General features: G+C 44.9%; 1 protein-coding gene across 1 annotated transcript; it reads right to left on the bottom strand.

The window, feature by feature from the left end:
* Positions 1-4,631: 4,631 nt before the first annotated feature.
* LOC118085568 (galactosylgalactosylxylosylprotein 3-beta-glucuronosyltransferase 1-like) lies at positions 4,632-8,856 on the bottom strand. Its single transcript, XM_035116379.2, has 4 exons — positions 8,556-8,856; positions 7,858-8,393; positions 5,719-6,015; positions 4,632-4,731 (listed from the first exon to the last, which is right to left on the bottom strand). Exons 1-4 carry the CDS (start codon positions 8,665-8,667, stop codon positions 4,645-4,647), a joined length of 1,032 nt encoding a protein of 343 aa, XP_034972270.1. The 5' UTR covers positions 8,668-8,856; the 3' UTR covers positions 4,632-4,644.
* Positions 8,857-12,810: the final 3,954 nt, after the last annotated feature.

The raw sequence follows: 12,810 nt of genomic DNA, 5'->3' as shown, positions 1-12,810 counted from the left end.
TTAATTTCAACAGTGTTTGCCCTTGAGTAGGTTTGGATGCCTCCCTCTACCTGTCACAATCCAGCACAGGGCCAAGTGTACTCAAGCCCATTTATTTTAGGGGAGTTAGGCTTGCTTAAGTCTGTGCTAAATTGTGCCCAGTGGGTTGAAGAATTTAGCTAGGTTGGGGGGGGGGGACACACACACAACACCTGTGTTTGAACATTTTATTTTCTGCCCAGGTCCAAAGAAGTTCTATTATAAAGAGGATTATAAGCAACTATCTTTTACTTTCATGGTTAAGGACAGTTATTTATGCCATCCAGTCTCCTAGAAAAGCAGGAGAGGGGAGGGGAGAGAGAAAATTAACTAGCAACTTGGAGGCAGCTCTAAGACATATGCTTGCTGGAGGCAGAAACAAGCTTTTTACATCAGTGATGTAGAATGGAGACAGAGCAGCTGCATAAAATAGCAATAAAGGAGGGAGAGAATCAACCCCCCCCCCACTCCTTGTTATTGTGGGAGCTTATTATATAACCCCCCAAAAAACAACCACAGTCATCTTTTTGATTCTTCTGAAGGGCATTTTTGAGGGTTTGCAACAACACAAATGAGTATTTTCAATCCTACAGCTGAAGAACATCTTGCAAATTGACCATTTAGCCCCAGGGTTCCCAAACGTCGAGGAAGATCTCCCTAGAGAGATGCAGACAGTTGCTAGGCTAAATCAAGCTTTTCCACGAGACACTGCAATCTGTGTACAGTGGTACCTCTACTTACGAATAACTCTACTTACGAATGTTTCTACTTACGAATGGAGCTCCGTCCGCCATCTTGGATGCAGTTTAGATAGGATTTTTTCTACTTACGAATTTTTAGATAGGGTTATTTTTAGATAGACTTACGAATTTTCCCCCCAAATGCATTCCTATGGGATTCGACTTACAATTTTTTTTTGACTTACAAATGTGCGTTCGGAACGCATTAAATTCGTAAGTAGAGGTACCACTGTACTGTATGTGTGGTTGGCCCAGGAGGCAGCAGAGAATGGTGGTGGTGTTGGGGGAGAAAACAGCATTTCTATACACACACACACACACACACACAGTGAAAAACTTGACTTTGTACAAACCAAGATGTCTGTGGTGGAGTGACTTTGCCTATTCTTGTTGCAGTTTCCTGATATCTGTCTGTCTGTCTAAAATGAAGGGCAGGATGAGCCTTGAAGTAGGTATAAATATTTTGTAGATGGCCAGTAGGTTCCTGGCTTACAAAGAACAAACTTATCTTCACTTTAGTGCTGGAGAAGAGGGAGCATACACCACCCAAAGAGAGATGGGGAAGGAATCAATCTTTTTCTTCTTCTTCTTTTTTTAAAAAATAAGACAAGTATTTCTGAAATAGGGTACCGTATATTAGCCATGGGGAACAGGTAGCCTTTTGCTCCTTGTGTTCTTTTTTCCGAGGGCTGTAGGATTACTTATGCAGAGAGAAGCACTCATCTTTTTGTAGTAGTAATTAATAATGAATTTTCAAAAACTTGAAACAACATCCAGAACTGTTCAGTATATGGAAAGGAGGTGAGGAGAAAGGCAACAGAAGGGAGAAACTCTTTATTTTATATATTTATATATTTCATGGGTACTATCTCATATCCACAGAACCCTAAGGCCATTCATTTTCACAGGCAGCTCTTGAGGTGCTCCTGCTGAATGAAGTGTGACAGATGTTGACCAGGGAGAGGGCCTTTGTGGTGGTGGTGCCTCATCTGTGGAACGTTCTCCCCAGGGAAGCTCTCAGGTACCCACACTGTGATCTTTCCAGCTCCTGGTGAATGACTATATATATAATTTAATATTTCACTTTTCAAAGGAAAAAAACCCTTAGCTTTGAATCTGAAGTGATTTTATGTTGCATTACCTGCAATGTTGCTGTTTTTTCCGTGGTCATATTTTATAATGTTATTTTAACTGAACGTTGTGCAAGTATGTTTTTATTTGAAAGGCAATCTAGAAAATGTATTAATATCTACCATGTATTCCCTGTGTGCTTCAATGATATTGTCACTGAGCACAATGGTTACAAAGTGGGGGCAGCAATCTCTGTCAAAGTTCAGATGTTGACCCCATTTTGAATCAAGATGGAAGTCTGGAACATCACTTTGGTGTGACTCTGCCGCCTCCGTGGGCATAGGTTTGGCCACCTCTTGATATCGTTGCCAAATGTGGCATCAGGTTTCCTGAGGTGGGGGTGGCAGCCTTCACCATCATTTCTACATCAGACGCCCTTTTGAATCAAGATGGTGGACTGAAACGTGACTTTGGTGTGACTTTGCTTGTTTCATGGCAGGGCCCACCTCTCAAGATACCATCACCAAGCTTTCAAGGTGGCCTGACAGACCGTTGCTGTTTTGACACCAGGCAGAGGACCTTCTCTGTAGTGGCACCCGCCCTGTGGAATGCCCTCCCATCAGATGTCAAGGAAATAAACAACTATCTGACTTTTAGAAGACATCTGAAGGCAAGGCAGCCCTGTTTTTAGGAAAATTTTAAATGTTTGATGTTCTATTGTGCTTTTAATTCTGTTGGGAACTGCCCAGAGTGGCTGGGGAAACCCAGTCAGATGGGTGGGGTATAAATGAATATTATTATTATTATTATTATTATTATTATTATTATTATTATTATTGGTGTGATGGGTCAAAACTCACAAATTACGTACAGTGGTACCTCGGTTTGCAACCCGAGTGTCCATTGTACTGAAGTTAAAAGGAGCAGGTGACATTAATGTAATCTGCCTGTGAGTCATTCCAGTCAGAGTAGACAATATTGGGCTGGATGGACAAGCAGCCTGACCTGGTATTAAGCAACTTCTTATGTTCCACACTCAGCATTTCGTTTGGCTCCCAATTCAGGTCATCCCCCCCCCCCAGGCTGCTTTCCCTCTTTAATCTACAAGCCAAGCCCAAGATGGACAACAACCCATTTTTATATGCACGGAGAATTAGGGCACCGTCTTTCAGAAACTCTGACATAAATCCTGTTGGAATTAACCGGAACAGAAGCCTCAGTCCCTGAAAAGCCGTGTTTCGGAGTCGTCAGCAGATACTAATTCCCCTCACTTTGTTACGCTGCTCCAAAGACTTTACAATATGTCCTTTCTGTGAAGCCAGGATCAGATTTGTAGTCCCTGACCTCTGCCAGGCTATGATGGCACTGCCCGAGGGTAACAAACTTGGCCGTGTCCAGGCCAAGAGGGCTTTATCGTTTCAGTTCGCAAAGATAGCTAAACTAGGATTTTCTCAACAAATCGTCTCTTCTCCTTTTTTTGAAAAAAAAAACACACTAAAAACCACAAAGCAGCTAATATGTTGGAGAACAAAGAAGTATTTATGCTGCACTGCTGCATATAGGTGGTTTCAGATTCTTGCCTTTGGGCAAGTTTAACTATTAAAGGAAATCAAGCCTTCCCCACTGTTGCCCTCCAAGTCCATTCCACCGGCTCAGCCTAATGCTGTGATGTAGAATTCATTTCAAGGAGGTCCCTTGCGGCATGAACTGTGGTTACATGACATACATAGCTAAAGGAAAACCTTTGCAAGACTAAATTAATCATTGCCTATGCCCTGGAGGCTGCCCTGACTCTTATTTACACAGCCAAACACTTTATAAGAATCTGTACCAGAGGTTGTTCCTATCATGGGCTGAGTCAGGGCCACTCAAGATTGAGAAATTTGGGTCCCCCCCCCCTCCGGTGTATGTCAATGAGAATATGTTATTGTCCCCAAAATGGTACATTAATGCTGCATTTGTACTGGATCACCTGCACGCCATTCTGCTTCATTAACTGTTCTGCGATGCTTCTCCAACACTACCACTTGGAAGGGCACTCTTGTGCTACAGAACAACAATGACGAGACGAAAAACAAACAAACAAAAAGCAAAACAAAAACCCAGCAACATTTTCAGTTTTTTTAAAAAATTACAGGGTTTCTGCAGAAGCTAGAGGGCATGGAAGTAGGATCCTGTAGCATTGCCCGAATATCATCAGGAGCACAAATCATTATGGCATCTGCAAAGGCCCTGAGTTCCAGTAGCTCAGGACACATTAATGCCATACATGCAAAGCACCACGATGCCACTGTAAACTTCCTCCAAACAGTTGTAGATTTTGTTAGGAGACCTCTGTTTCCCTCCCAGGGCTAAAATTCCCAGAGTGGTTTAACAGTCAATCCCTCTTCACAGGGAACTCTGGGAACTGGAGTTGTGTGAGGGGAATACAGGGGTCTCCTAAAAACTCTCAGCACCCTTAACAGACTACAGCTCCCAGAATTCTTTGAATTTATGGTGTGCTTTAAATTTATGGTGTGAATGTGGCCGTAGATAGCACATCAAAGATAGTTAGGATGACTGAAATATCTTAATGTTTTCAGGTTCTGCATCCAACATGAAAGTTTTTCAGAAGAGCTATTCACAAGCTCACAATGAAGTACAGCACACGCAAACATGGGCGTAGCCAGGATTTTTGTTGGGAGGGAGGGGGCAGAACCTCAGTTAGCTAGGTAGTTTTATTGATTGAGGGTGGGGCAGTTGAACTTCCCTGCCCCCCCCCCGCTTTGGCTATGCCCATGCATGCAAATACTTACAGAAGAAGGTGATTTCCTGATTACACCTCCACCCTTGGATCTGTGAATCCGCGTTTGCCTTCATTAACCAGTGTTGGCCTTTCTGTCCTCGTGTGCCAGACCAAGACCTACGGAGAGAATGTGCACCTTATTAGGATGTCAAGAATCTCTGGAACATGTATACATCAATAGGAACTGCAAGCCTTGTTGGAAGGGCATGTTGATACTGCTCTTTCTAGTAATGAATTAATGAATTAGATGTATATTCCGCCCTTTGTCACAAGATCTCAGGGCAGTTCACAGAATAAAATATAAGATAAAAACACCAAGTAAATAATTAAAACAAAAAACCAAACAAAGCAATAACCTTCCCTTTTAAAAGATGAAACAGGATATCACAAAAAAACCAAAAACCAATTAAATAACAATCACTCCTGCTAATGTGGGATTCATTTGAGTTGAGGTAATTTTAATCTGTTTTAGTTTTTTAACCGTGTACTCAAATTGTAATTTTATTTTATTGCTTATCTTTCTATAAACTGCTTTGAGGTGGGTTTTGTTTGTTTTTTAGAATCAAGCAGGATATAAATTTTATGAAACAAACTAACGAACAATTCCATGAGCACTGATCCCTTTGTAACCCAAACAACCCCATATTTGCACAAGGGGGGGGGGATCAGAGGGCTTGGTGGAACCCCAGTGTTTGGGAACACCCCAAATGAAGACTAAGCATGCTCTGTAGCCACAGAATGTTGAGCCACAAGACACTTCATAAAATATCAGTAAAACTTTAAGGTTCATTGCAGTAAGATGCTAAAACATGCCGGAAACACTCGGCAGTGGGTGCCTACCCAGTGGCAGACCTTGGTGTCTCAAATTTCAGTGGCACCCCTGTGTGACCCTAAAATCTGGTCCTCTCCCCCTTCTGTTGGATGTCATAGTTACGGCACCATCTGCGATACCCCAGAAGCTCTGTGTCCAATGCAACAGAACTGGACCCGCTCCCCAGAATCCACCTTTGGCTGGCCTAATCTCCTAAGAGAGGCACCTTCCATAGTGGAAATGGCTGGCGGGGGTGGGGAGGCTGTTGCGCAATTTCCCCCCGCCATGCTAACCTTTGTGCAGTTGGCAGCTCTGGGCTCCAGTCCATCCATCGTGACAAGATCCTTCAGCAGGCTAGTTTCTTGGTAACCTTCTTTCACTCCGTCCAGCTTGAAAGTGGCCTGAGGCTTCTCCAGGATCAACCTGAGGCTGATGGCAAAGCCAGCCATGTCGATGGCAAAGGGCCGGTTAGGGTCGAACACGGCCTTCCAGCCCACCACTTTGCCTGCCGGGCTCACCTTTGGGGACTCGTATCTGAGGCCCCCGGCAAAGGCAACTGGCCAGACGGACACCCTCTTTGTGTAGCGCATCTGCTTGTCAGAAAGAAAACAAAATTGTGATGGCTGTTCCTCTTGAGAATTCCTCAAGTGTTCCCCTTTGATTCCTCCGACTTCCCTTCTTATGCACCCACCTTCTGAAAAGCCCGGCAGGTTAATGGGCACAGCAACAGTGTTGTAAAAAACGGTGGCACTAACAGCACAATCCTAACCACGTCTACTCAGAAATAAATCCCATGAGGGTATGCTCCCAAGTAACTGGGGCTAGGATTGCAGCCAACACTTCATGCTTATTTCCCATTGTGTTCAAGGACTGCAGCTGCTTGCTTTTATTGGTACTAATTCTTGCACCTTTATTTTTAGATCTTAATATGATTTATGTGGAAATCGTTTAAATTTGGCTGTGTACTTTCTGATGCGTTTTATTTTTAGGCCTTTGTATGTTTGGAATTATGTAAATCTTTTCGTGTTGTAAGCTGCCTTGAACATGGTTTTAACTATGGAAAGGCAGCATACAAATAAAATGAGGAGGAGGATGAACATAAGGTGAAAGAGGTCAGTGGCCCATCTTGCTCTCATAGTGGCCAACCAGGTGTCCATGAGATGTCTGTACGTAGGACCTGAGCGCAAGGCCACTCTCCTCTGCTAAGGTTTCCAGCAACTGGTATTCAAAAGCATTGCTACCTCTGACTGTGGAGCTAACCATCGTGGCGAGTAGCCACTGAAAGCCTGGTCATACATTAGTTTGCCTAATCCTCTTTAAAAAGGGTAGTTGGTAACCATTACTGTAGGAGCAAGTTCCATAGCTGAACTGTGTGAATAATTATTTTCTTTTTTCTCCCAACCTTCACTGGATGACCATGAGGTCTAGTGTTATAAGGGAGGGGGAAAATTTTATTCTCTAACCAGTTTCTCCATAACATACACAACCTTATACACTACACAGCATCACAGATTTGTAGAGTCCAGGAATCTTTTGCCCAACGTGAGACTTGAACCCACGGCCCTGAAATTAAGAGTCTCATGCTCTACTGACTGAGCTACCCTTCAGGGTACTTCTATCCTGTTGCCTGTTCTCTAAACTAAAAAGCCCCAAGTACATCAACCTTTCCACACAGGAGAGTTTCTCCATCCCCTTGATCATTCTGGTTGCCGTTTCCTAAACCTTTTCCAACTCTACAATATCCTTTTTGAGGTGAGGTGACCAGATCCATTGTACATAGTATTCCAAATTCAGATGCACGGTAGATTTGTTTCATAATATTCTATTGCCACTCATTAGCAATACCTCAGTTTGGTGAGGTCCATTTGTTTTATTGTAGAAAATCCTTTTCTTGTTTTAATGACCCTGAACAGTTTAGTGTCAGCAGCAAACTGGATTACCTTATCTTGATCATTTATGAACAAGTTAAAAAGCACAAGGCCCATTACTGATCTTTGGGGGCAGTCCTCCACTTCCTACATCCATCCATTGGGAGAATTGACCATTTACAGTATTCCTACTCTCTGCTTACCGATCCACAAGAGGACCTCACTTCCTATTCCATGACTGCTAAGCATAACCTGGAGTCCTTGGTGAGGTACTTTGTCAAGAGCTAGCTAACTGTTGTTTACAATGACTGGCTGAAGCTCTTGAGGATTTCATACAGGCCTCTTTTTTTTTTAAAGGCATGCAGGGGATCCAATCTGGGACCTTTGGGATTAAAAACAAGTGCTCTACCACTGAGCTGCAGCACCTCTCATTTGCCATCGGCTTGGCATCTCTTCCTATCCACCCAAATAATGCTGTCCACTATGGACAGGGCAATGCACTCAACCAATGTGCCTGAATAATGGACCCCAAAGATGAAACCACCCTAAACTCGAGTCTCATACCTCTTCAAAGAGCTCTAGGCTATAGGTGTTGTCGTCATCAGCAAAGTAGACCACACCCTCTGGTGGCGGTGTGGTGCCAAAATTCTCCCTCAACCAATGCAGTCCAAGATTCCTCTGCAACGTGCCCCTCGGTTTGTGAGATGGGAGCCAGGAAGGGTTCTTCAGACTCTTAGGAGTCTCAATGTTCAGGTGTGTAAAATTGATCCCTGTCTTCTCCAGCAGATTGGATACTAGGTTGGTCCTTCTTGGAGAGTCTTCCACCACCAGCCAGTGGAGGTTCTGCACGTGGAGGAAAGTATTGGCCAGACGGGTCAGCTCAGCCTTCTGCACTGGCCGGCTGTAGGTCGGGGTGATCACAAAGATGGCAGGCAGAGCCTCTGACCATGGGGGAGGCCTGGAGTACACATAGCTCCGGATTATTTTTGGAGCTGCCCCAACAGCTGGTAGCCGAGCACATGATGAGAGTCCATCCTCCCTTGCGAGCGATGTGCTATTATTGAAGAGAGATTTGGCCGTCACGTTTTCATCTGTTTCCTCTAAGGCAAGTCGAACAGAGAGAATAAATCATAAAACACCCACTGCAGTGCCACCGAGACCTTCACCACATTCACATTCTTATTTTAATTCCCCTCCCCCTGTAATTGCTATGGGGGGAAAGTCACAGAAGCTCTTTGTAAGGCTGCGCCTGGTGCACTTACTTCTCAGAAGGCTGAGGTAGCGGGTAGTTGGGTACTGATGCCACAATGTAAGAAGAAGACCCCATGGCAAAGCAATCAGAAGTGTAGTGAGAAGGTTACGTCTCCTCAGCATGCTGCAGAGATGTCCCACTGCCTGGGCATCTCCCTACAATTCAGAAGAAGGTAGCAGGGGGAGTTATAAAAGTGTATGGATAAATATGATGACACTTGGAACGCACTTGTAAAAATTATAATGACTTAATAATTATAAGTGTACTCGTTGGAATAATAGCATTATTTATATACCTAAATATCGCATTGTATTACATTTCCCCCCATTTATTATTTCATTTGCATTTTCAAAATCAGGAACAGGGAGCATACTTATCGCCTTCCCCCTCTCTCCCCTTTCCCAGTCCCACTTACAACTTCATACCAAATACAACATGTATACATATACCATATGACTTCCCTTCCACCCTTATCCTGGTTCCTTTGCTTTTCTACTACTCTGTGTAATCCACATCTTTTTAATCATTCAGTTTATTATCTATTAAAAACTCTATTTCAACTCTGCTAGATTTACTCAAGACCTCCTAAGCTATGTATTTATTTATATTAATTGAGGTTGAATCCTGACAAGACAGAAGTACTGTTTGTGGGGGACAGGAAGCGGGCAGGTGTGGAGGACTCCCTGATCCTAAATGGGGTAACTGTGCCCCTGAAGGGCCAGGTGCGCAGCCTGTGAGTCATTTTGGACTCCCAGCTGTCCATGGAGGTGCAGGTCAATTCTGTGTCCAGGGCAGCTGTCTATCAGCTCCATCTGGTACACAGGCTGAGACTCTATCTGCCCACGGACTGTCTCGCCAGAGTGGTGCATACTGTAGTTATCTCTCGCTTGGACTACTGCAATGCGCTCTATGTGGGGCTACCTTTGAAGGTGACCCGGAAACTACAACTAATCCAGAATGCTTGTCAGAAAAAAAACACCGAGACCACATAACACCGGTTTTGAAAGACCTACATTGGCTCCCAGTACGTTTCCGAGCACAACTCAAAGTGTTGGTGCTGACCTTTAAAGCCCTAAACAGCCTCGGTCCAGTATACCTGAAGGAGCGTCTCCACCCCCATCGTTCTGCCCGGAAACTGAGATCCAGTGTTGAGGGCCTTCTGGTGGTTCCCTCACTATGAGAAGCCAAGTTATAGGGAACCAGGCAGAGGGCCTTCTTGGTAGTGGCTCCCGCCCTATGGAATGCCCCCCCATCAGATGTCAAAGAGAAAAACAGCTACCAGACTTTTAGAAGACATCTGAAGGCAGCCCTGTTTAGGGAAGCTTTTAATGTTTAATAGATTATTGCATTTTAATGTTCTGTTCTGTTGGAAGCCGCCCAGAGTGGCTGGGGAAACTCAGCCAGATGGGCGGGGTATTATTATTATTATTATTATTATTATTATTATTATTATTATTATTATTATTATTATTCTGGTTCTTAAAATATTCAATAAACATTATCCATATAGTGGGCAAAGTATTGGAGCCTCAACTTCAGGATCTGTCCTTCCAGTGAGCACTCAGGGCTGATTTCCTTAAGAATGGATAGTGGGTACTATACTTGTTCTCTACCTTTGTGCTGATATGGTAAGGGTTTGTAGACTTGGCTGGGTTCCATCCATTGGCCAAAGAAGAAGCAGTTGCAATGAATTTGTTTTCTTGCCAGAAATCTGTTCCAACCCTAGGATTGCAGAACTGAAGGGGAACTTCACTGGATTTTCCTCAGAGGATACACTCTATTGTTGAAGGAAAGTAAATGCATTTCCTTCTCTTAAGCTTTTTGTTAATGCATGTGATGCTGTAAACAACCAGAGGGCCCTGTTTGTGTACGGTAGCAATCTCGCCAGCATTTGTTGGTAGCTGTCTACATTAGGTAAAGGTAAAGGGACCCCTGACCATTAGGTCTAGTCGTGACCGACTCTGGGGTTGCGCGCTCATCTCGCATTACTGGCCGAGGGAGCCGGCGTATAGCTTCCAGGTCATGTGGCCAGCATGACAAAGCCACTTCTGGCAAACCAGAGCAGCACATGGAAACACCGTTTACCTTCCCGCTGTAGCGGTTCCTATTTATCTACTTGCATTTTGACGTGCTTTCAAACTGCTAGGTTGGCAGGAGCTGGGACCAAGCAACGGGAGCTCACCCCGTCACAGGGATTCGAACCGCCGACCTTCTGATCAGCAAGCCCTAGGCTCAGTGGTTTAACCACAGCGCCACCTGGGTCCCTGTCTACATTAACTCCACCCTTAAAAACTGAGTCATTTTGTTTACTGTTCTCTCCAGACAACATGTCTTCTATTTCTTCCCAGCTATTTCCATGCATCCTGTAAATAGTTCCTGCATGAATAAAACCTTTGAATTCCAGAACAAGGGCGTAGCCAGGATCAAAACTAGGGGGGGGGGCAAGCCATGATCATTCAGGGGCGGGGCCACAAAGTGGGAACGTGGGCGGGGCTACAGGGCCAGCTGGCCTGGCGACATCGTGGTGGCGGCAGCGGCGGCAGCGGCCACCTTGTGCTTCTGGGGCTGGCAACGGCGGCGGCTACCCTGCTTGGCTGGAGAGGACGGGAGGGTCGGGCAGGCAAGAGGGGGTGACAGGGTGGGCGAGGGCAAGGCAAGGCACGGCCGCAGTCACGACGGCTCCGAGGCGTTGCTGCATATCAGCATAATATTTCAACCATGTTGTGGGTTCAAGCCCCACCTTAGGAAAAAATTCCTGCATTGCAGGGGGTTGGACTAGATGACCCTTGTGGTCCCTTCCGACTACAATTCTATGATTCTATTGATATATTGCCATAGCATATGCATCATTCTGCTTTCTTGAATTGTCCTACTCCTAGGCATAGCAGCCAACTCCTAGAGGCCTAGGTGCCTCCCCCCCCCAATTACTAGTAAATACCGTATGTGAAAGAGTCATCCCCCCCATGTTGATGGGCTTTCTATGTGGGGCTTATCTGCCCCCCCCCATATTTTATTAAGAATTGAAGAGGGAGGGAAGGAAGGAAGAAATAGAGAGAGGGATAACTCACATTTGTGGGTGCCTCTGGGTGACGCTGTGATGCTAGAACTCTGCAGCAAGAGGAAGATACCGGTACACCTGTACAGGAGCCTTGTAAGCAGCTTTCTCTCTGCTTGATTTACAGCAGGCACGTCCAACAGGTAGATTGTGATCTACCAGTAGATCACTGGATGTCTGTGGTAGATCACTGCTAGATCACTGGCACCCCTAAAAAAAGCTCACCCAAATTTTTCCTCCTCCCTAAAAAAAGCTGAACTATGACCTGAAGCCCTAAACAAAAATGGGCCTCCCTCCCTCCTAAAAGAAGCTCAACAAGTTTGACCTAAACCCCCCAAAACAGGGCTTCCCTTCCTTAAAAAAACTCAACAGCTTTGACCTGAACCCCCCAAAAGGGGGTAGATCACTCCCAGTTTTTAACTCTGTGAGTAGATCAGAGTCTCTTGGGAGGTGGCCACCCCTGATTTACAGTATACAGATGCAGGAGGAGGGGCAGACTGGAACACCAATGCTTTTTATAAACATCACTGTGTCTATCAAAGCTACAGCCCCCCCCTTCTTATTCACTTCCTTTTAGCCTTGCAGGGCCACGTTAGTCAAATTGAATCCTCTGCACCCTCATTAAATCGCCAATAGAACTGTTAATGCGATCCCTGAATGCCCATTAACAACTCCCACTGAATAACAATAGGGTGAATAGGGTGGACCTTGCCTGAAGGGATATTCTGCTCCATTGTCTTAACTGCTTAAGTACTGGTAGCCACTTTGCTTTATTTATTTGATGTGTTTTTGTTACAGCTGTGTTCCCGCCCCCAGCAAGTGGAGAGCTGCTCTTGCTAAAGCAAAGCCCTTTCCACTTCAGTTTTTGGAGGGGCAAAGTATTGGTTATGGTCTGTAAAATACAATAATTTTTTGCTTCTAGGGGGGGCAGCTGCCCCCTCCTGCCCCCCCTGTCTACACCCATGTTCCAGAAACTGATTATTCTAATCTAATCCACCCAAGCTTAGAGGTCTGCTAACACCTCTTGCCTTCCCGAAAGCCTGGCACCATCCACTGGCTGAGAAGGTGCAGCTGCTCCAGTGCTTCTCCACCCCCTTCCTTAACTCTGTATTCCTTTTGTATAATGTCTGTTAGACTGTAAGCCCGGCAGTAGGGAGAGTCTTATTTTGTAAGCTTTGTAAAATACGTAGAAAACAATAGGCAGTTTATA

This window comes from Zootoca vivipara, chromosome 4 (genome assembly GCF_963506605.1).
Source record: "Zootoca vivipara chromosome 4, rZooViv1.1, whole genome shotgun sequence".
NCBI lineage: Eukaryota > Metazoa > Chordata > Lepidosauria > Squamata > Lacertidae > Zootoca > Zootoca vivipara.
Note: the sequence above shows the minus strand (reverse complement) of the source record. Positions and strands in the feature narration are given on the sequence as shown.